The sequence below is a fragment of the Salmo salar genome, chromosome ssa04 (assembly GCF_905237065.1).
Source record: "Salmo salar chromosome ssa04, Ssal_v3.1, whole genome shotgun sequence".
NCBI classification, from domain to species: domain Eukaryota; kingdom Metazoa; phylum Chordata; class Actinopteri; order Salmoniformes; family Salmonidae; genus Salmo; species Salmo salar.
In genome coordinates, this window is record NC_059445.1 from 57653659 (window position 1) to 57674359 (window position 20701).

Here is a 20701-nt window from a genome sequence, read left to right on the forward strand (position 1 = left end):
CCTGCCAACCTTGAAGAATCTTTAGGAGTACCACTTCAGCGCTGCGGCGGCACTCGCGGACCACACGACGGCATGTGACACCCACACCGATCAAATTATAGGCAAATGCTCATTTTTTTGACCCAATAATGATTTTGGCAGAAGACTGGATCTGTAGGAATGATAGGCTATAGACCAGGGTGCCCCAACTGGTGGCCCGTGGGTGGTTTTATTTGGCCCCCCCAAGTTCTGAGCAAAATATTTTTTTTTAATTCAATTTTTAACAAAAAAAAGCACTTGTTGGACATAAGACTGTAAAAACAGCAGAAAATTATCTCCAAGTGATATTAATTTAGGAAATCTGTTCAAGTATTCCGACGCATAATAGAGAGACACATGATCGTATACAAACGTAAACAAGGTTAGAAAGAATTAATGTTTTAGTCAAATATTATATCTGTTTGGGATTCTTGCGGTCAATTTACATTCTACAAATTCGTTGTATTTATGTTCCGGCCCCCCGGCTGAAACTAGTTGATGATCCCTGCTATAGACAGTTATGGGTGCTTTTCAGTAACTAAGTAGAAATAAGTTTAAAAGTAAAATCAGGGTTCTCCCTATGATTTTCTGACACGGTGGTGCTGATGTAGGCCTACGGTCAGGTAGTGGCAAGGTAGTTGAAGCATTTTGCATGTTTGAAAAACCTGTAACTGCCATTTCCTGACACCTCAAGTCTTAAATTATATCAAACAATGTAGCCAACACAGTAGTCTAGTGTTTGATCCTGGATTAATTTTGAGGCGGTCTCAATGACTCCTTCACATTGTTCTAAGTTAAAATAGGGGTAATGATTATTATAATGTGTCTCTATGTGGATAGTCTTGTGAAAATGTGAACTGGCTTCTCAATTTTGTTTTGGGAAAAATTCTGAATCATTCAATTACTGGATGCAATGTAGTAGTCTACTGTATTTGGAATATAAAACTGAATTAGGCCTAAATATATGAGCTTGTTTCAGATCTCGATACCGGATCCAGTCCATCAAATCTTCCTTCTCAGTTAGGTCTACAATTCATTTAATATGCCTTGTTGTCATTGGTGAACTGACTAGGCTATTATCACATCATTAGCAGCCTACTGTTGACATACAGTAATATAAAGGAGGACAGATCAAATACTGATTAATTAAGTCTAACATAACTTTGTGAAGGACGGTATTAGCGGAAAAGCTCTCACTTCTATCCACGCACAGCGCACACTGAACTACCGCAACACTGCACGCTTCCTTGCTAGTCAATGTGCTCGCAGATATCAAAGCATGTGCCGCCTGCTAAATAGGCTACACATATACACACGTTCAGGAGCAGAGATGTTGTTGGTCAGGCTGTTTAACGAGTGGGGAAAAAATGCAAGAACCGGCAGAACCCCGCACATATTAGGGCAAGTGCACATAAAAGCAGGGCAGTAAGCTTAATAAAAAATACAAATAAAAAAACCTGCCTCAACTTAGCAAAGTAGCAAGATTGATATCATACCAGTGTAGATGAACCTCAAATTGCGTGCATGGTACACAAAATGCATACAGGTTAGCAGGTCTGCATGATATACTGTAGTATGTTTTTCTTTGTAAATCCTTTTCTAGAGGAGAAAAGAGGAAAATGTGGGTTTAGGAACCAACACTCACCCTAGCCAGGCTGACCCCACCGGGGACCTTGTAGGGGACATACTTCCTGTAGATGTGACCCACCCTGGAGCACGGGATGTCCTCCATACGCCCGCCACACATCCACACCTGTGGAGCGAGACAGCGAGAGAGGGCGGGGGAGGTAGAAGGAGAGAGGTTTAACACAGCCAGCTGTGTGGGGGTCAGGGCATCACTGCAGTATTAGTGTGTGTGTCTCCTGTGTCAGTGTGTGCCTGTGGTGTGCAGCTGTAAACAGTATGAGGACATGAGAGGCTGACAGGTACTAGGAAAGCAGGGAGGGAGAAAGAGAGTGGTTCCAGAGGGAGGGATTAGAGAAAGACCAATATGGATTTTTTAGGGTCGATACCGATTTTTGGGGTCAAGGAGGCTGATGGCCAATATTTTAGGGCGATAGTCAATATCATAATATTTCCCAGACAGCCATGTAGGCATTCATTTTAAAATCAAAAACAATACATTTTACTTTTTTTTTTTTTACCAATCTAAGTACATAACATAATGTTAATACTTTTATTTGAATTGTAACTCTCTTGATAAACTGGGTAAATTAAGATGGCATAGGCCTACACACAATACAGGTGAATGAATATTCAATAGGAGTGTGTGCATGGATTGAGTGATTGAGCTTGTTTAGGCTGATCAGTGGAGTCTATGGTGCTACAGATGACAATCTGTTTTCCTTCCATTTGGGACTTACAAATCAACACTGATCAACAACATTTGCATAGAAGCATCACTCCAGCATGTCACGCCTGTATGGAAGGACATATAGGCACTGCTGTTTGAGAATATAAAATAACATCTTTTCAATTCAAATAGCCCCAACATAACATGATTTGTGATCGGGAAAAAGTATATTTTTCCAGCTGTCAGGACGCATCCCTAAACATCTCAAGTGCCTGGCCAAAATTCGAAACAACTCAATTGGCTAGTTTAGACATTTGCCAAGAAATGGGCGGGTTGTAACTTGATCCTACTGCTACGATTGGATAGAGAGAGGCTGTAACTCAGCTCCCTTTTACACATCTCCCTTCATCGCTCATATCACTTGGTGCCGTTTACTGTTCCTATGAGAACTAGCTCAACGGCGATGACATTTGCAACCAAGCCATAAATGTGCATAATATCTAACAAGGAGAGGGAGGGTAGGAAAAATTTGTTGGACAAAGCCTATTGGAAAATTTAGTTTTTGGCGTTTAAAAAAAAATAAACGCCAATAGTAATGTCTGTGGTAAACACAGGTTTAAGAGATCTTACACGTTTTGCTCTATGAGATAATCTTCATCCACCAACATCACTTTGTGAATTTTAAAACATTTATGTAATCCAAAAAAGCACAAAGGCTTTATAATTCATAAATGTCTTGTTAAACTGACTGATATGTCACAGAACAAAACATATAAGATCTTCTAAGCCTGTTTTAACCTCAAACGCAATTTTCAACAGAAATCCCAAAACCCTATTCTTTCCCCATAGGAATGGCTGAACGAAACCTAAGTAAACTAACTAATTTATGTTTTTTAGGATTACAAGCTGGCAAGCTTTATGGCCAACATTTATTTAGGCATTTTAAAAGAGTTTCTCCTTTCCCTATTACGACAATCATCTAATCCGACTTACAACTGTCAAATTAACGGATACGATTGCAGTTGGTCAGATCAGCACACCAGTAAATAGATAACGTTACATCGCCAGTCAGATTGCTTGTTCCCGAAAATGGTGCATGTGCAAAATGATAACCAGCTAATGTTAGCTAGCTATATTGGTTATTAGCTCCTATCTGATATCTTAGCACCATGTCTATCTAGCCAGCTAGATAGCATAGTAGCTAATATAGCTAGCAAACTAACACCGCAGATGAAAGGATTAGTTGTCGTAATCTTTGCTAAAAGGTAACATAGCTATCTGCTTAGCTAGCTTGCTTATTGCATGCATGTTCGGACATGTCGACATAAGCTTTATTTATTAGTGAATTAACTAAACTAATATTTGCAACAGGAGTTTGATTTTGGTCACTGTGCCAATTCATACATTTCTTAATACTGCACGTGTCTGTTGGAGAATGAGCTAGTTTTCTGCTGCTGATTAGAGATATGGAGATATCCCTCCAGTGGTGTGGAGGCTGTGCTTTGGCAAAGTGGGTGGGGTTATATCCTACCTGTTTGGCCCTGTCCGGGGGTTTCATCGGATGGGGCCACAGTGTCTCCTGACCCCTCCTGTAGTTTTAGTGCCCTATTTAAATTCTCTCACTCACTCACTCACTCACTCACTCACTCACTCACTCACTCACTCACTCACTCACTCACTCACTCACTCACTCACTCACTCACTCACTCACTCACTCACTCACTCACTCACTCACTCACTCACTCACTCACTCACTCACTCACTCACTCACTCACTCACCTGGCTTGATGACCCCTTGCTGTCCCCAGTTCACCTGGCCGTGCTGCTGCTCCAGTTCCAACTGTTCTGCCTGCAGCTATGGAACCCTGACCTGTTCGCCGGACGTGCTACCTGTCCCAGACCTGCTGGAACCCTGACCTATTCACCAGATGTGCTACCTGTCCCAGACCTGCTGTTTTCAACTCTCTAGAGACAGCAGGAGCCGTAGAGATACTCTCAAAGATCGGCTATGAAAAAGCCAACTGACACTTACTCTTGTGTTACTGACTTGTTGCACCCTCTACAACTACTATGATTACTATTATTTGACCAGGCTGGTCATTTATGAACATTTGAACATCTAGGCCATGTGCTGTTATAATCTCCACCCGGCACAGCCAGAAGAGGACTGGCCACCCCTCATAGCCTGGTTTCTTCCTAGGTTTTGGAGTTTTTCCTAGCCACCGTGCTTCTACACCTGCATTGCTTGCTGTTTGGGGTTTTAGGCTGGGTTTCTGTACAGCACTGAGATATCAGCTGATGTAAGAAGGGCTATATAAATACATTTCATTTGATTTTCCCACATAGACATTCCTTGGCATTGTTCAGTGCTCATGGCTCAGGCGGTGAGTGGCGGCTGGCATAGTAGCAGCTTTGCTGTGTAAAGGGACTATCGGCTAAGCCGATAGAGAAGGGCCGACAGCCGATTGACTAGAAAAGTCCAATATCGGCCTGATATATCGGCTCGGACGATTATCGGTTGTTCTCTAAGAGGGATGATGGATAAAGGTAGCAGGGAGGCACAATAGCTATACAGTGACATCACTATACAGAAAACAAGACTATTATAAATGCCTCATGGGCCTCTTTGGACAGACATATGGCTAAGACGGAAGGAAAACCTGACAGTAGAAGACAGCATGATGCTAAAGGCAGGCCTGAAATGTCACTGTGTGAATGTGACATACTTCAGGTTGACTCTTCTGGATTAGTTGAAAGCTTTGAGCCATGGGCCAAAACAAGTCTACTGTGAACTTTGTGCTGCAGGCCTGAAAGGGACAAGTGGCTGTCGGAGGCACCATCACGTGGCAGCTCCTCATTCTGATTTGTAATCCTCCATCATTTGTGTGTGCCTCAAAAGTATCCTCACTTAACCTGTTAGGGCTATTGGGCAGTATTGACACAGCCGGATAAAAAAACGTACCGATTTAATCTGGTTACTACTCCTGCCCACTAACTAGAATATGCATATAATTATTGGCTTTGGATAGAAAACACCCTAAAGTTTCTAAAACTGTTTGAATGGTGTCTGTGAGTATAACAGAACTCATATGGCAGGCCAAAACCTGAGAAGATTCCATGCAGAAAGTCGCCTGTCTGACAAATTGTGTTTCATCGTGGCTCTTTTTATTGAAGACTGAGGATCTTTGCAATAACGTGACACTTCCTACGGCTCCCATAGGCTCTCAGAGCCCGGGAAAAAGCTGAACGATATCGAGGCAGGCTCTGGCTGAAACACATTATCGCTTTTGGCAAGTGGCCGATCAGAGTACTATGGGCTTAGGCGCGTGCCCGAGTCGACCGAATGCTTTATTTTCTTTCGTCTGTTTACCTAAACGCAGATTCCCGGTCGGAATATTATCGCTTTTTTATGAGAAAAATGGCATAAAAATTGATTTTAAACAGCGGTTGACATGCTTCGAAGTACGGTAATGGAATATTTAGAATTTTTTTGTCACGAATTGCGCCATGCTCGTCACCCTTATTTACCCTTTCGGATAGTGTCTTGAACGCACGAACAAAACGCCGCTGTTTGGATATAAACTATGGATTATTTTGAACCAAACCAACATTCGTTATTGAAGTAGAAGTCCTGGGAGTGCATTCTGACGAAGACAGCAAAGGTAATAACATTTTTCTTATAGTAAATCTGACTTTGGTGAGTGCTAAACTTGCTGGGTATCTAAATAGCTAGCCCTGTGATGCCGGGCTATCTACTGAGAATATTGCAAAATGTGCTTTCACCGAAAAGCTATTTTAAAATCGGACATATCGAGTGCATAGAGGAGTTCTGTATCTATAATTCTTAAAATAATTGTTATGCTTTTTGTGAACGTTTATCGTGAGTAATTTAGTAAATTCACCGGCAGTGTTCGGTGGGAATGCTAGTCACATGCTAATGTAAAAAGCTGGTTTTTGATATAAATATGAACTTGATTGAACAAAACATGCATGTATTGTATAACATAATGTCCTAGGGTTGTCATCTGATGAAGATCATCAAAGGTTAGTGCTGCATTTAGCTGTGGTTTGGGTTTATGTGACATTATATGCTAGCTTGAAAAATGGGTGTCTGATTATTTCTGGCTGGGTACTCTGCTGACATAATCTAATGTTTTGCTTTCGCTGAAAAGCCTTTTTGAAATCGGACAGTGTGGTTAGATTAACGAGAGTCTTATCTTTAAAATGGTGTAAAATAGTCATATGTTTGAAAAATTGAAGTTTTTGCATTTTTGAGGAATTTGAATAACGCGCCACGGGATTACACTGGCTGTTGAGTAGGTGGGACGCAAGCGTCCCACCTAGCCCATAGAGGTTAAAAAAACTCAAGGATCCGCCCCTTTAAGCATCTCCAATCCAAAATTACATCTAGAATCGGCTTCCTATATCGCAACAAAGCATCCATCACTCATGCTGCCAAACACACGCTCGTAAAACTGACCATCCTACCGATCCCCGACTTCGGTGATGTCATCTATAAAATAGCCTCCAACACTCTACTCAACAAACTGGATGCAGTCTATCACAATGCCATCTGTTTTGTCACCAAAGCCCCATACACTACCCACCATGGCGATCTGTACGCTGTCGTTGGTTGGCCCTCGCTTCATACTCGTCGCCAAATCCACTGGTTACAGGTTATCTACAAGTCTCTGCTAGGTAAAGCCCTGCCTTATCTCAGTTCACTGGTCACCATAGCAGCACCCACACGTAGCATGCGCTCCAGCAGGTATATCTCACTGGTCACCCCCAAAGCCAATTCCTCCTTTGGCCGCCTTTCCTTCCAGTTCTCTGCTTCCAATGACTGGAACGAACTGCAAAAATCTCCCTCACTAGCTTTAAGTACCAGCTGTCAGAGCAGCTCACAGATCACTGCACCTGTACATAGCCCATCTGTAAACAGCCCATCTACCTACCTCATCCCATACTGTATTTATTTATCTGCTCCTTTGCACCCCAGTATCTTGCACATTCATCTTCTGCACATCTACCATTCCAGTGTTTAATTGCTATATTGTAATTACTTCGCCACCATGGCCTATTTATTGCCTTAACTTACCTCATTTGCACTCACTGTATATAGACTTCGTTTTCTTTTGTTCTACTGTATTATTGACTGTATGTTTTGTTTATTACATATATAGACTTATTTTTCTACTGAATTTGTGACTGTAGGTTTGTTTTGCTCCATGTGTAACTCTGTGTTGTTGTATGTGTCGAATTGCTACGCTTTATCTTGGCCAGGTCGCAGTTGCAAATGAGAACTTGTTCTCAACTAGCCTACCTGGTTAAATAAAGGTGAAATAAAATACATTTAAAAAAAGAAAGGGAGGAAATACTTTAGTTTTTGCTGACTAAGGTTCCTTGTTAGATGGGCTACTGCCGCATGAATGTTTAAATGGCGTCTGGGGCTGGGCAGGTGAGCGCTGGCGTTCACGAAAGAAGGCCAACAGAGCATTAAATATACATTACAACTTGTAGAGGCATGGAAGGAGGCACGTTCGCATGCAAGTGTACACGTGCACACACACATCACACAGATGTCACACACAGTAGAGGCTCTGGAGGCCAGGCTGAGGAGGGGATACACCTACTGACTGACCCTGGAATGAGGTCACTGGTACGACTGTGGAGCTGTGGTTAACCCACAACAGGACATTTTGGCAGAGCGGCAATGAGGAGTTAGAGATGATGCCAAAATACTCTGCATCTTCTGCAATTACTCTGATGCAAAATGTCCTGATTAGGCTAATTAGACAGCAACAGGTGGCAGTATCCAGAGCCACATACTAGAGTTGGCATTATACTATATACACGTTCTCTTTAACAACAGATCTAGGATCAGATTAGCATACCCCCAATTACAACCTTATACATAAGGGGAATACAACATACAGTGTCTTTGGAAAGTATTCAGACCCCTTGACTTTTTCCACATTGTTACATTATAGCCTTACTCTAAAATTGATTAAATCGTTATTCCCCCTCAATCTACAAACAAGACCCCATAATGACCAATCAAAAACAGGTTTTTAAAAATTGTTGCTGATTTATACTTTTAAAACCCCCTGAAATATCATATTTACGTAAGTATTCAGACCCTTTACTCAGTACTTTTATGAAGCACCTTTGGCACAAGACTACAGCCTCGAGTCTTCTTGGGTATGACGCTACAAGCTTGGCACACCTGTATTTGGAGTTTCTCCCATTCTTCTCTGCAGAACCTCTCAAGCTCTGTCAGGTTGGATGGGGAGTGTTGCGTCGCCGCACAGCTATTTTCAGGTCTCTCAGAGATGTTTAACCGGGTTCAAGTCCGGGCTCTGGCTGGACCCCTCAAGGACATTGAGACTTGTCCCGAAGCCACTCCTGCGTTGTCTTGGCTGTATGCTTAGGGTCATTGTCCTGTTGGAAGGAGAACCATCGACGCAGTCTGAAGTCCTGAGAGCTCTGGAGAAGGTTTTCATCAAGGATCTATGTACTTTGCCTCGATCCTGACTAGTCTCCCTGCCCCTGCAAAACATCCTCACAGCATGATGCTGCCACCACCATGCTTCACCGTAGGGATGGTGCCAGGTTTCCTCCAAACGTGACACTTGGCATTCAGGCCAAATAGTTTAATCATGGTTTCATCAGACCAGAGAATCTTGTTTCTCATGGTCAGAGTCCTTTAGGTGCCTTTGGGCAAACTCCAAGCGGGCTGTCATGTGCCTTTTACTGAGGAGTGCCTTCCGTCTGCCCACTCTACCACAAAGGCCTGATTGGTGGAGTGCTGCAGAGATTGTTGTCCTTCTGGAAGGCTCTCCCATCTCCACAAAGGAAGTCTAGAGCTCTGTCAGCGTGACCATCGGGTTCTTGGTCATTTCCTTGACCAACGCCCTTCTCCTCGGATTGCTCAGTTTGGCCGGACAGCCAGCTCTAGGAAGAGTCTTGGTGGTTCCAAACTTCTTCCATTTAAGAATGATGGAGGGCACTGTGTTCTTGGGGACTTTCAATGCGGCAGACATTTTTTGGTACTCTGCCCCAGATCTGTGCCTCGACACAATCCTGTCTCGGAGCTCTACAGACAATTCATTTGACCTCATGGCTTGGTTTTTGCAGTGACATGCACTGTCAACTGTGGGACCTTTTATAGACAGCTGTGTGCCTTTCCAAATCGTGTCCAATCAATTGAATTTAACACAGGTGGACTCCAATCAAGTTGTAAAAATATCTCAAGGATGATCAATGGAAACAGGATGCACCGGATCTCAATTTCGAGTCTCATAGTAAAGTGTCTGAATACTTATGTAAATAAGGTATTTCTGGTTTTTTTTGTTGAGAAAGTGGGATCAAGAGTTCTAGCATAGTGCTGCCAGTGGATTAGAGTGCAGAACTGCTGATCCCTCCACCTCTACTGATGACCTCTAAAACCACTGTGATACAGAGCATGGTGGGCAGCCGATAATACAGAACCTATCACACACGACAGTCAATGGTCTTTAATAAGGCACACCTCAATCTCTCTCTGCTCACAGCGAGGTCTAGCATATGTATGTGTTTGTCAACTGAGGGGTGGGTTTTGCAAACGTAAAATGCTATTCAGAGTTATTTGAATTTTGTGGTTACCTCTCGCTTGTCTTTGGTTTTAGATAAAACAACCATACTTACAGTATCACAAAAACACCTCAGGATTCCCATTAGCAACAGTAGATACAGTTGAAGTCGGAAGTTACATACACCTTAGCCAAATACATTTAAACTCAGTTTTTCACAATTCCTGACATTTAATCCTAGTAAATATTCCCTGTTTTAGATGAGATCAGTTAGGTTCACCACTTTATTTTAAGAATGTGAAATGTCAGAATAATAGTGGAGAGAATTTATTTCAGCTTTTTTTTCTTTCATCACATTCCCAGTGGGTCAGATGTTTACATACAATCAATTAGTATTTGGCAGCATTGCCTTTAAATTGTTTAACTTGGGTCAAACGTTTCGGGTAGCTTTCCACAAGCTTCCCACAATAAGTTGGGTGAATTTTGGCCCATTCCTCCTGACAGAACTGGTGTAACTGAGTCAGGTTTGTAGGTCTCCTTGCTCGCACACACCTTTTCAGTTCTGCCCAAAAATGTTCTATCGGATTGAGGTCAGGGCTTTGTCAAGGCCACTCCAATACCTTGACTTTGTTGTCCTTAAGCCATTTTGCCACAACTTTGGAAGTATGCTTGGGGTCATTGTCCATTTGGAAGACCCATTTGCGACCAAGCTTTAACTTCCTGACTGGTGTCTTGAGATGTTGCCTCAATATATCCACATCATTTTCCTGCCTCATGATGCCATCTATTTTGTGAAGTTCACCAGTCCCTCCTGCAGCAAAGCACCCCCACAACATGATGCTGCCACCCCCGTGCTTCACGGTTGGGATGGTGTTCTTCGGCTTGCAAGCATCCCCCTTTTTCCTCCAAACATAACAATGGTCATTATGGTCAAACAGTTCTATTTTGTTTCATCAGAACAGAGGACATTTCTCCAAAAAGTACGATATTTTTTATGGCGGTTTTGGTGCAGTGGCTTCTTCCTTGCTGAGCGGCCTTTCCGGTTATGTCGATATCGGACTCGTTTTACTGTGGATATAGATACTTTGTACCCGTTTCCAACAGCATCTTCACAAGGTCCTTTGCTGTTGTTCTGGGATTGATTTGCACTTTTCGCACCAAAGTACATTCATCTCAAGGAGACAGAACGCGTCTCCTTCCTGAGCTGCGTGATCCCATGGTGTTTATACTTGCGTACTATTGTTTGTACAGATGAACGTGGTACCTTCAGATGTTTGGAAATTGCTCCCAAGGATGAACCAGACTTGTGGAGGTCTACAATTTGTTTTCTGAGGGCTTGGCTGATTTCTTTTGATTTTCCCATGATGTCAAGCAAAGAGGCACTGAGTTTGAAGGTAGGCCTTGAAATACATCCGCAGGTACACCTCCAATTGACTCAAATGATGTCAATTAGCCTATCAGAAGCTTCTAAAGCCATGACATAATTTTCTGTAATTTTCCAATCTGTTTAAAGGCACAGTCAACTTAGTGTATGTAAACTTCTGACCCACTGGAATTGTGATACAGTGAATTATAAACAATTGTTGGAAAAATGACTTGTGTCATGCACAAAGTAGATGTCCTAACCGACTTGCCAAAACTATAGTTTGTTAACAAGAAATTTGTGGAGTGGTTGAAAAACGAGTTTTAATGACTCCAACCTAAGTGTATGTAAACTTCCGACTTCAACTGTACATAATTCAGAAGATCTGGCAAACAAAAACCCTGATGTAGCTTAGAAAGTTTCAAAATACAACTTACTAAGAAATTCACTGGCTGTGTTACCAAAGTATTATCTGACAGCAATGAAGAGAATATTCTCTAGTCTCTGCCATAGTTTTATTATCCGCTTCTCTCTGAATTCCAACAGTTGAGACAGCATTACATTGGTAAAAGGCTACAGAATTATCTAAATGAAGGGTCGCTTCTAACATTTTCGACTTCTATACCCAGACCAGGGCTGAGACCTGTCAAGGGTCCAGACGGCAAATCAACCTCTAATTTGATGAGAGGATGGGTTGAGCTGCACCCTCCCCAAACTTCACCTAGGTTTTCATGTTCTAATGCAGTATTTAGCCAAGCAGAGGAGTGCCACTTCAACTTTCTGCTGACTTTTACGAACACTGGCAGTATCAGTGAGCTGAATATAAGTGAGTCTGTAAGAGCCTTGTGGTTTTAAAACCACAATTTAATTATTTTGATGAGCTTTCCAAAAAACTTTAGCTCCAAAGGGGAAAGGGAGGGCCGGAGTTGGGAGACAGTGGAGAGACTAGTGCTTTACATGCAGCGAGAGTCCGCATAATAAATGGATATCCTATGGAATAATTCATAGTGAGGCAGAACTCTAAAGCATAATCTAATATGGTTTCTGAGTATGATGGATGTAGGAGTTCTCCGAGCAGCAGAGCGGATTTGAACCAGAATGATTGAAACATGAGGTGAAATCTGAATACTAACTTCCACCATTGCCTTAAAGCTAGTTAGTTAATGAGCTCTGATAAAAACTTGGCAGCGGTGGCTTCAGCTTGTTGATGGTGTGACGGTTCTTCAATCGGGGTGTGCAAACCTTTGTTCCAGCCCAGCACTGACACACCTGACTCAGCGGTTAGAGCATTGGGCAAGCAACTGAAAGATCACTGATTGGAATACCCGAGCCGACAAGGTGAAAAATGTGTCGATGTGCCCTTGAGCAAGGCACTTAACCCTAATACGCTCCAGGGGTGCTGTAGTACTATGGCTGACCCTGTAAAACAACACATTTCACTGCACCTATCAGGCAAATTATTATCAAGCCCTTTATTATGAAGTGTTACAGTAGTACTGGGCTGGAACAAAAGCCTGAACCCCCTGTGTATCTCCAGGACTAAAGATCAAAGAACACTGCTGTAAGTCAATAAGGGCATCTTCCCAAAAACAACTTTGCCATCTTAGGGCCCATTGTCATTGTGGCATTTTACCTTGAAAGAGATTTCGTACTGCTCTCCTCCCCAGATCTCCAGTCCCGTGTCATATCCTCCCAACTCCCAGAACCACTTCCTGTCCACAGCAAAGAGTCCGCCAGCCATCACAGGAGACCTGATGGACAAAAGGGGGGGTGGGGTGTAAGACAACACCAATACATGTCACACTCATACCCCAACATGATGACATTGTTCCTCAATCAATCACTGGCTGCAGACCAGCCAAAAGGACAGGAAGATATTCATTCTCATGAATGATAAATCAAAACATGTAAGTCAGTGTGGAAAGGTGACTGCTATGGCAGGCCTGCTGTTAATAACCGTCTTTATAGACTGTTTGTGCGAGTTGAAGGCTGTATTACTCAACCAGACTCATCAATTTGGGAGTTAACTGCAGGCTTTCTCGGGGGTTCTCTGAACACAGAAACAATTAAACCATCAACGCCACGGTGGAACCTGACTGGCATAATAAGCACCATACTCAACTCATAATGTTAACCTGTTGGGGATAGGGGGCAGTATTTGCACGGCCGGATAAAAAAAACGTACCCGATTTAATCTGGTTACTACTCCTGCCCAGTAACTAGAATATGCATATAATTAGTAGATTTGGATAGAAAACACTCTAAAGTTTCTAAAACTGTTTGAATGGTGTCTGTGAATATAACAGAATGCATATGGCAGTCAAAACCCTGAGACAAATCCTAACAGGAAGTGGAAATCTGATGTGTGGAATCACTTTCAAGCTTTTGCCATTGAAACACACAGGGACTTATTCATCATTTAGCACTTCCTAAGGCTTCCACTAGATGTCAACAGTCTTTACAAAGTGGTTTGAGTCTTCTATGGTAGAAACTGACCCAAAGAGAGGCTTGGGAAGTTGGTCACAGGGGGAGGGCCATTACTACTATGACGGGGCGCCCATGGGAACCCTTTTGTTCCGAAATGTTTAGTAAGACAATGCAATCGTCCGCCTTGAAAATTATTGAAGCTCTGGTTGAAAAAGGCCCTAAAGATTTATGTTATACAACGTTTGACATGTTTGAACGAACGTAAATATATATTTTTTGCACATTCGTGACGACAAGTCCAGTGCGCCTTGTACATTATGAGTAGCCTTCGGAACGCGCTAACAAGAAGGAACTATTGGGACATAAATTAACTTTTTCTAAAAAACTACATTAGTTGTGGACCTGGGATGCCTGGAAGTGCCTTCTGATGAAGATAATCAAAGGTAAGGGAATATTTACAATAGTATATTTGATTTTAGATGGTTCCAAGATGGCGCTAACATGTATCGCCTAGCCTATTTTTCGGAGCATACCACGTCGTTTATTGCAAAGTGTGATTTCCCAGTAAAGTTATTTTTAAATCTGGCAATGCGGTTGCATTCACGAGATGTTAATCTATAATTCTTTGAATGACAATATTACATTTTAACAATGTTTTCTAATAGTAATTTTGTAAATTGTAGCGCTGATTCACCGGAAGCATTTGAGGGAAAATATTTTCTGAACGTCACGCGCCGATGTAAAATGCTGTTTTTATATATAAATATGAACTTTATCGAACAAAAAATGCATGTATTGTGTAACATGATGTCCTAGGAGTGTCATCTGATGAAGATTGTCAAAGGTTAGTGCTGCATTTAGCTGTGTTTTGGGTATTTGTGATGCATGCTAGTTGCTTTGAAAATGGCAGTGTGATTTTTTTTGGCAGGGTACTCTCCTAACATAATCTAATGTCTTGCTTTTGCTGTAAAGCCTTTTTGAAATAGGACAACGTGGTTCGATTCAGGAGGTGTATCTATAAAATGGTGTAAAATAGTCATATGTTTGAGAAATTGAAGTTATAGCATTTATGAGTTATTTGTATTTCGCGCGACGCGATTCCACTGGCTGTTGACTAGGGTGGGACGCAAGCGTCCCAGGTTCCCAGACAGGTTAAACATAAACACAATAAAACTCAATTTCCACTGTTCAGTAGGATAGTTTCCCTCAAGTGGCGCTGAATAAAAATCAGGACCTAGGCCTGCATCGAGGACGTCGTCCCCACAGTGACTGTACGTACATACCCCTACCAGAAGCCATGGACTACAGGCAACATTCGCACTGAGCTAAAGGGTAGAGCTGCCGCTTTCAAGGAGCGGGCCTCTAACCCAGAAGCTTATAAGAAATCCCGCTATGCCCTGCGACGAACCATCAAACAGGCAAAGCATCAATACAGGACTAAGATCAAATCGTACTACACCAGCTCCGACGCTCGTCGGATGTGGCAGGGTTTGTAAACTACTACAGACTACAAAGGGAAGCACAGTCGAGAGCTGCACAGTGACAAGCCTACCAGACGAGCTAAATAACTTCTATGCTCGCTTAAAGGCATGTCACACTGAAACATGCATGAGAGCATCAGCTGTTCCGGATGACCGTGTGATCCGCAGCCGATGTGAGTAAGACCTTTAACCTCTTGGGGCTAGGTGGGACGCTAGCGTGCCACCTGTGGTGCACTCCATCAACAGCAGGTGCATTTCAAGAGCGGCAAATTTGAATCCAAATAAATGTCAAAATTCAAATTTTTCAAAAATACAACTATGTTACACCATTTGAAAGATAAACATCTCCTTAATCTAACCACGTTTTACGATTTCAAAAAGGTTTTACGGCGAAAGCATAAATTTAGAGTATGTTAGGACAGTACATTTACAAGAGTTGTGTGTAATGTTTTGTCAAGTCAAAGACAGGGTCACCAAAACCATAAAACCAGCTAAAATGATACACTAACCTTTTACAATCTCCATCAGATGACACTCCTAGGACATTATGTTAGACAATGCATGCATTTTTAGTTCTATCAAGTTCATATTTATATACAAAAACAGCGTTTTACTATGGCATTGATGTTGAGGAAATCGTTTCCCTCCAATAACCGGCAGTCAAGTCAGCGTCACAAATTAAATAATTAAAATTAGAAAACATTGGTAAAATATTATATTGTCATTTAAAGAATTATAGATTTACATCTTTTGAACGCAATCAACTTGCCAGATTTAAAAATAACCTTACTGGGAAATCACACTTTGCAATAATCTGAGCACTGTGCCCAGAAAAATACGCGTTGCGATACAGACTAGACGTCATGTTGGGGAGATCTAAAATCGAAAATACTATGTAAATAATCCATTACCTTTGATTCTCTTCATCAGATGTCACTTCCAGGTATCACAGGTCCATAACGAATGTAGTTTTGTTCAAAAAAGCTCATCATTTATGTCCAAAAATCTCCGTCTCGTTAGCACATGATGTAAGCCAGCCGGACTTCTCGTCATGAACGAGGGGAAAAATATATTTCCGTTCGTTCAAACATGTCAAACGTTGTATAGCATAAATCATTAGGGCCTTTTTTAACCAGAACATGAATAATATTCAAGGTGGACGAATGCATAGCCTTTTATAACGTATTGGAACGAGGGTACCCAACATGAAGTAGCGCCAGGTGTCTAATGGGACATCACCGTTCCATGGCTCTTGTTCGGTCAGATCTCCCTCCAGAAGACTCAAAACACTTTGTAAAGGCTGGTGACATCTAGTGGAAGCAATAGGAAGTGCCAAAATATTCCTAAACCCCTGTGTTTTTCAATGGGAGAGGTTTAAAGTCAATACAACACATCAGGTATCCACTTCCTGTCAGAAAATGTCTCAGGGTTTTGCCTGCCAAATGAGTTCTGTTATACTCACAGACACCATTCAAACAGTTTTGGAAACTTTAGAGTGTTTTCTATCCATATATAATAAGTATATGCATATTCTAGTTACTGGGTAGGATTAGTAACCAGATTAAATCGGGTACATTTTTTTTATCCAGACGTGCAAATGCTGCCCCCTAGACCCAACAGGTTAATGGCACAAGCAGGGAGCCCAGCCAACAGCGAGTTGCAGTAGTCTAGATGGGAGATGACAAATGCCTGGATTAGGACCTGCTCCGCTTCTTGTTTGAAGTAGGGTCATACTCTACGGATGTTGTAGAGCATGAACCTGCAGGATGAATCACTGCTTTGATGTTTTCAGGGAACGTCAGGGTGTTGTCCAGGGTCACGCCAAGTTTCTTTTCACTCTGGAATGGCGACACTGTGGAATTGTCAAGGTCTTTGAGCGGGCAGGTCTTCCCTAGGAGGAAGAGCAGCTCTGTCTTGTCGCGGTTGAGCTTGAGGTGATGGTCCATCCAAGATGAGATATCTGCTGGGCACGCAGAGATGCATGTCGCCACCTGGGTGTCAGAAGGGGGAAAGGAGAAAAGTAGTTGAGTGTCATCCACATAGTAATGATAGGAGAGACCATCTGAGGATATGATGCTGAGTGAATTGGTGTATAGAGAGAAGAGCCTTGTGGGACACCAGTAGAGAGAGTACGTGGTGCAGACACAGACCCTCTCCACATCACCTGGTAGGAGCGGCCTGCCAGGTAAGATGGAGTCCAAGTGTGCGCAGAGCCTGTGACGCCCAGCCCTGAGAGGGTGGAGAGGAGGATCTGATAGTTTGCGTTGTCAAAGGCAGCGTATAGATCTAGGAGGATGAGAACAGAGGAGAGAGAGTCATCTTTGGCAGTGCGGAGACCCTCCGTGACACAGAGAAGGTTGAATGACCCGTATTGAAGCCTGACTGGTTAGGGTCAGAAAGATTGTTCTCAGAACGATAACGAGAGAGAGTTGATCAGAGACAGCACGCTCAAGTGTTTTGGAAAGAAAATAAAGGAGGGATACAGGTCTATAGTTTTTGACGTCAGAAGAGTTGAGTATTGGTTTCTTGAGAAGGGGAGCCATTCTCTGGCCATTTTGAAGTCAGATGGGACGCAGTCAGTGGTCAGGGATGAGTTCATTAGTCCAACAGTAACAAACAAGTTTCATTTGGACAAATTCAGGTATGTTTATTCTCGTTTTGTTCCGTTTGCTTCCATTTAAGAAACATTTTTCAACAGAAATCGGTGGAATAAATACACTCCTGATCACGCGTAAACACAGTTCCCTTTCATAGCACCCACGTTGCATTCCTTCTCGCATCTATGCGCTCTCCTCCTCTAACCTCTTCCTTTCGCTTGTGGACTTCAATGCACAACACATCAGCTGTATGTGACCAGGTTAACCTCTTGGGGCTAGGTGGGACGCTAGCGTGCCACCTGTGGTGCACTCCATCAACAGCAGGTGCATTTCAAGAGCGGCAAATTTGAATCCAAATAAATGTCAAAATTCAAATTTTTCAAAAATACAACTATGTTACACCATTTGAAAGATAAACATCTCCTTAATCTAACCACGTTTTACGATTTCAAAAAGGTTTTACGGCGAAAGCATAAATTTAGAGTATGTTAGGACAGTACATTTACAAGAGTTGTGTGTAATGTTTTGTCAAGTCAAAGACAGGGTCACCAAAACCATAAAACCAGCTAAAATGATACACTAACCTTTTACAATCTCCATCAGATGACACTCCTAGGACATTATGTTAGACAATGCATGCATTTTTAGTTCTATCAAGTTCATATTTATATACAAAAACAGCGTTTTACTATGGCATTGATGTTGAGGAAATCGTTTCCCTCCAATAACCGGCAGTCAAGTCAGCGTCACAAATTAAATAATTAAAATTAGAAAACATTGGTAAAATATTATATTGTCATTTAAAGAATTATAGATTTACATCTTTTGAACGCAATCAACTTGCCAGATTTAAAAATAACCTTACTGGGAAATCACACTTTGCAATAATCTGAGCACTGTGCCCAGAAAAATACGCGTTGCGATACAGACTAGACGTCATGTTGGGGAGATCTAAAATCGAAAATACTATGTAAATAATCCATTACCTTTGATTCTCTTCATCAGATGTCACTTCCAGGTATCACAGGTCCATAACGAATGTAGTTTTGTTCAAAAAAGCTCATCATTTATGTCCAAAAATCTCCGTCTCGTTAGCACATGATGTAAGCCAGCCGGACTTCGTCATGAACGAGGGGAAAAAATATATTTCCGTTCGTTCAAACATGTCAAACGTTGTATAGCATAAATCATTAGGGCCTTTTTAACCAGAACATGAATAATATTCAAGGTGGGACGAATGCATAGCCTTTTATAACGTATTGGAACGAGGGTACCCAACATGAAGTAGCGCGCCAGGTGTCTAATGGGACATCACCGTTCCATGGCTCTTGTTCGGTCAGATCTCCCTCCAGAAGACTCAAAACACTTTGTAAAGGCTGGTGACATCTAGTGGAAGCAATAGGAAGTGCCAAAATATTCCTAAACCCCTGTGTTTTTCAATGGGATAGGTTTAAAGTCAATACAACACATCAGGTATCCACTTCCTGTCAGAAAATGTCTCAGGGTTTTGCCTGCCAAATGAGTTCTGTTATACTCACAGACACCATTCAAACAGTTTTGGAAACTTTAGAGTGTTTTCTATCCATATATAATAAGTATATGCATATTCTAGTTACTGGGTAGGATTAGTAACCAGATTAAATCGGGTACATTTTTTTTATCCAGACGTGCAAATGCTGCCCCCTAGACCCAACAGGTTAAACAGGCCAACATTCACAAGGCCGCATGGCCAGACGGATTACCAGGACGTGTACTCCGAGCATGCGCTGACCAACTGGGAAGTGTCTTCACTGACATTTTCAACCTCTCCCTGTCTGAGTCTGTAATATCAACATGTTTCAAGCAGACCATCATAGTCCCTGTGCCCAAGAACAGTAAGGTAACCTGCCTAAATTACTACAGACCCGTAGCACTCATGTCTGTAGCCATGAAACGCTTTGAAAGGCTGGTTATGGCTCACAACACCATTATCCCAGAAACCCTAGATCCACTCCAATTTGCATACCGCACCAACAGATCCACAGATGATGCAATCTCAAATTGCACTCCACACTGCCCTTTCACACCTGGACAAAAGGAACACCTATGTGAGAATGCTATTCATTGACTACAGCTCAGCGTTCAACACCATAGTACCTTCAAAGCTCATCACTAAGCTAAGGACCCTGGAACTAAAACACCTCCCTCTGCAACTGGATCCTGAACTTCCTGACGGGCCGCCCCCAGGTGGTAAGGGTAGGTCACAACACATCCGCCACGCTGATCCTCAACACGGGGGCGCCTCAGGGGTGAATGCTCAGTCCCCTCCTGTAACCTCTGTTCACTCATGACTGCACGGCCAGGCACGACTCCAACACCAGTAAGTTTGCAGATGACACAACAGTGGTAGGCCTGATCACTGACAACGATGAGACAACCTATAGGGAGAAGGTCAGAGACCTGACCGTGTGGTGCCAGGACAACAACCTCTCCCTCAACGTGATTAGGACAAAGGAGATGATTGTGGACTAAAGGAAAAGGAGGACCAAGCACGCCCCCATTCTCATCGACGGGGCTGTGGTGAAGCAGGTTGAGAGCTTCCTTGGCGTCCACATCACCAACAAACTAACATGGTCCAAGCACACCACACCAAGACAGTTGTGAAGAGGACACAAAACTTATTCTGCCTCAGGAGACTGAAAAGACTTGGCATGGGTCCAAAGACTCCAGCCACCCTAGTCATAGACTGTTCTCTCTGCTACTGCACGGCAAGTGGTACCGGAGCGCCAAGTCTAGGTCCAAGAAGCTTCTAAACAGCTTCTACCCCCAAACCATAAGACTCCTGAACTGCTAATCAAATGGCTACCCAGACTATTTGCACCCCCCCCCACTGCTGCTACTCTTATTATCTATGCATACTCACTTTAATAACTCTACCTACATGTACATATCTCAATTACCTCGACACCGGT

General features: G+C 42.5%; 1 protein-coding gene across 1 annotated transcript in view; it reads right to left on the reverse strand.

Annotated features, from left to right (window-relative positions):
- LOC106603494 (polypeptide N-acetylgalactosaminyltransferase 10) overlaps positions 1–20701 on the reverse strand; it is a 118096-nt gene that overhangs the window by 10093 nt on the left and 87302 nt on the right. The window contains exons 7-8 of the mRNA XM_014197263.2: positions 12879–12996; positions 1664–1771 (exon numbers count right to left, since the gene is read on the reverse strand). Of these exons, the coding sequence (XP_014052738.1) occupies positions 1664–1771; positions 12879–12996 (226 nt within the window). The remainder of the gene's footprint in view (positions 1–1663; positions 1772–12878; positions 12997–20701) is intronic.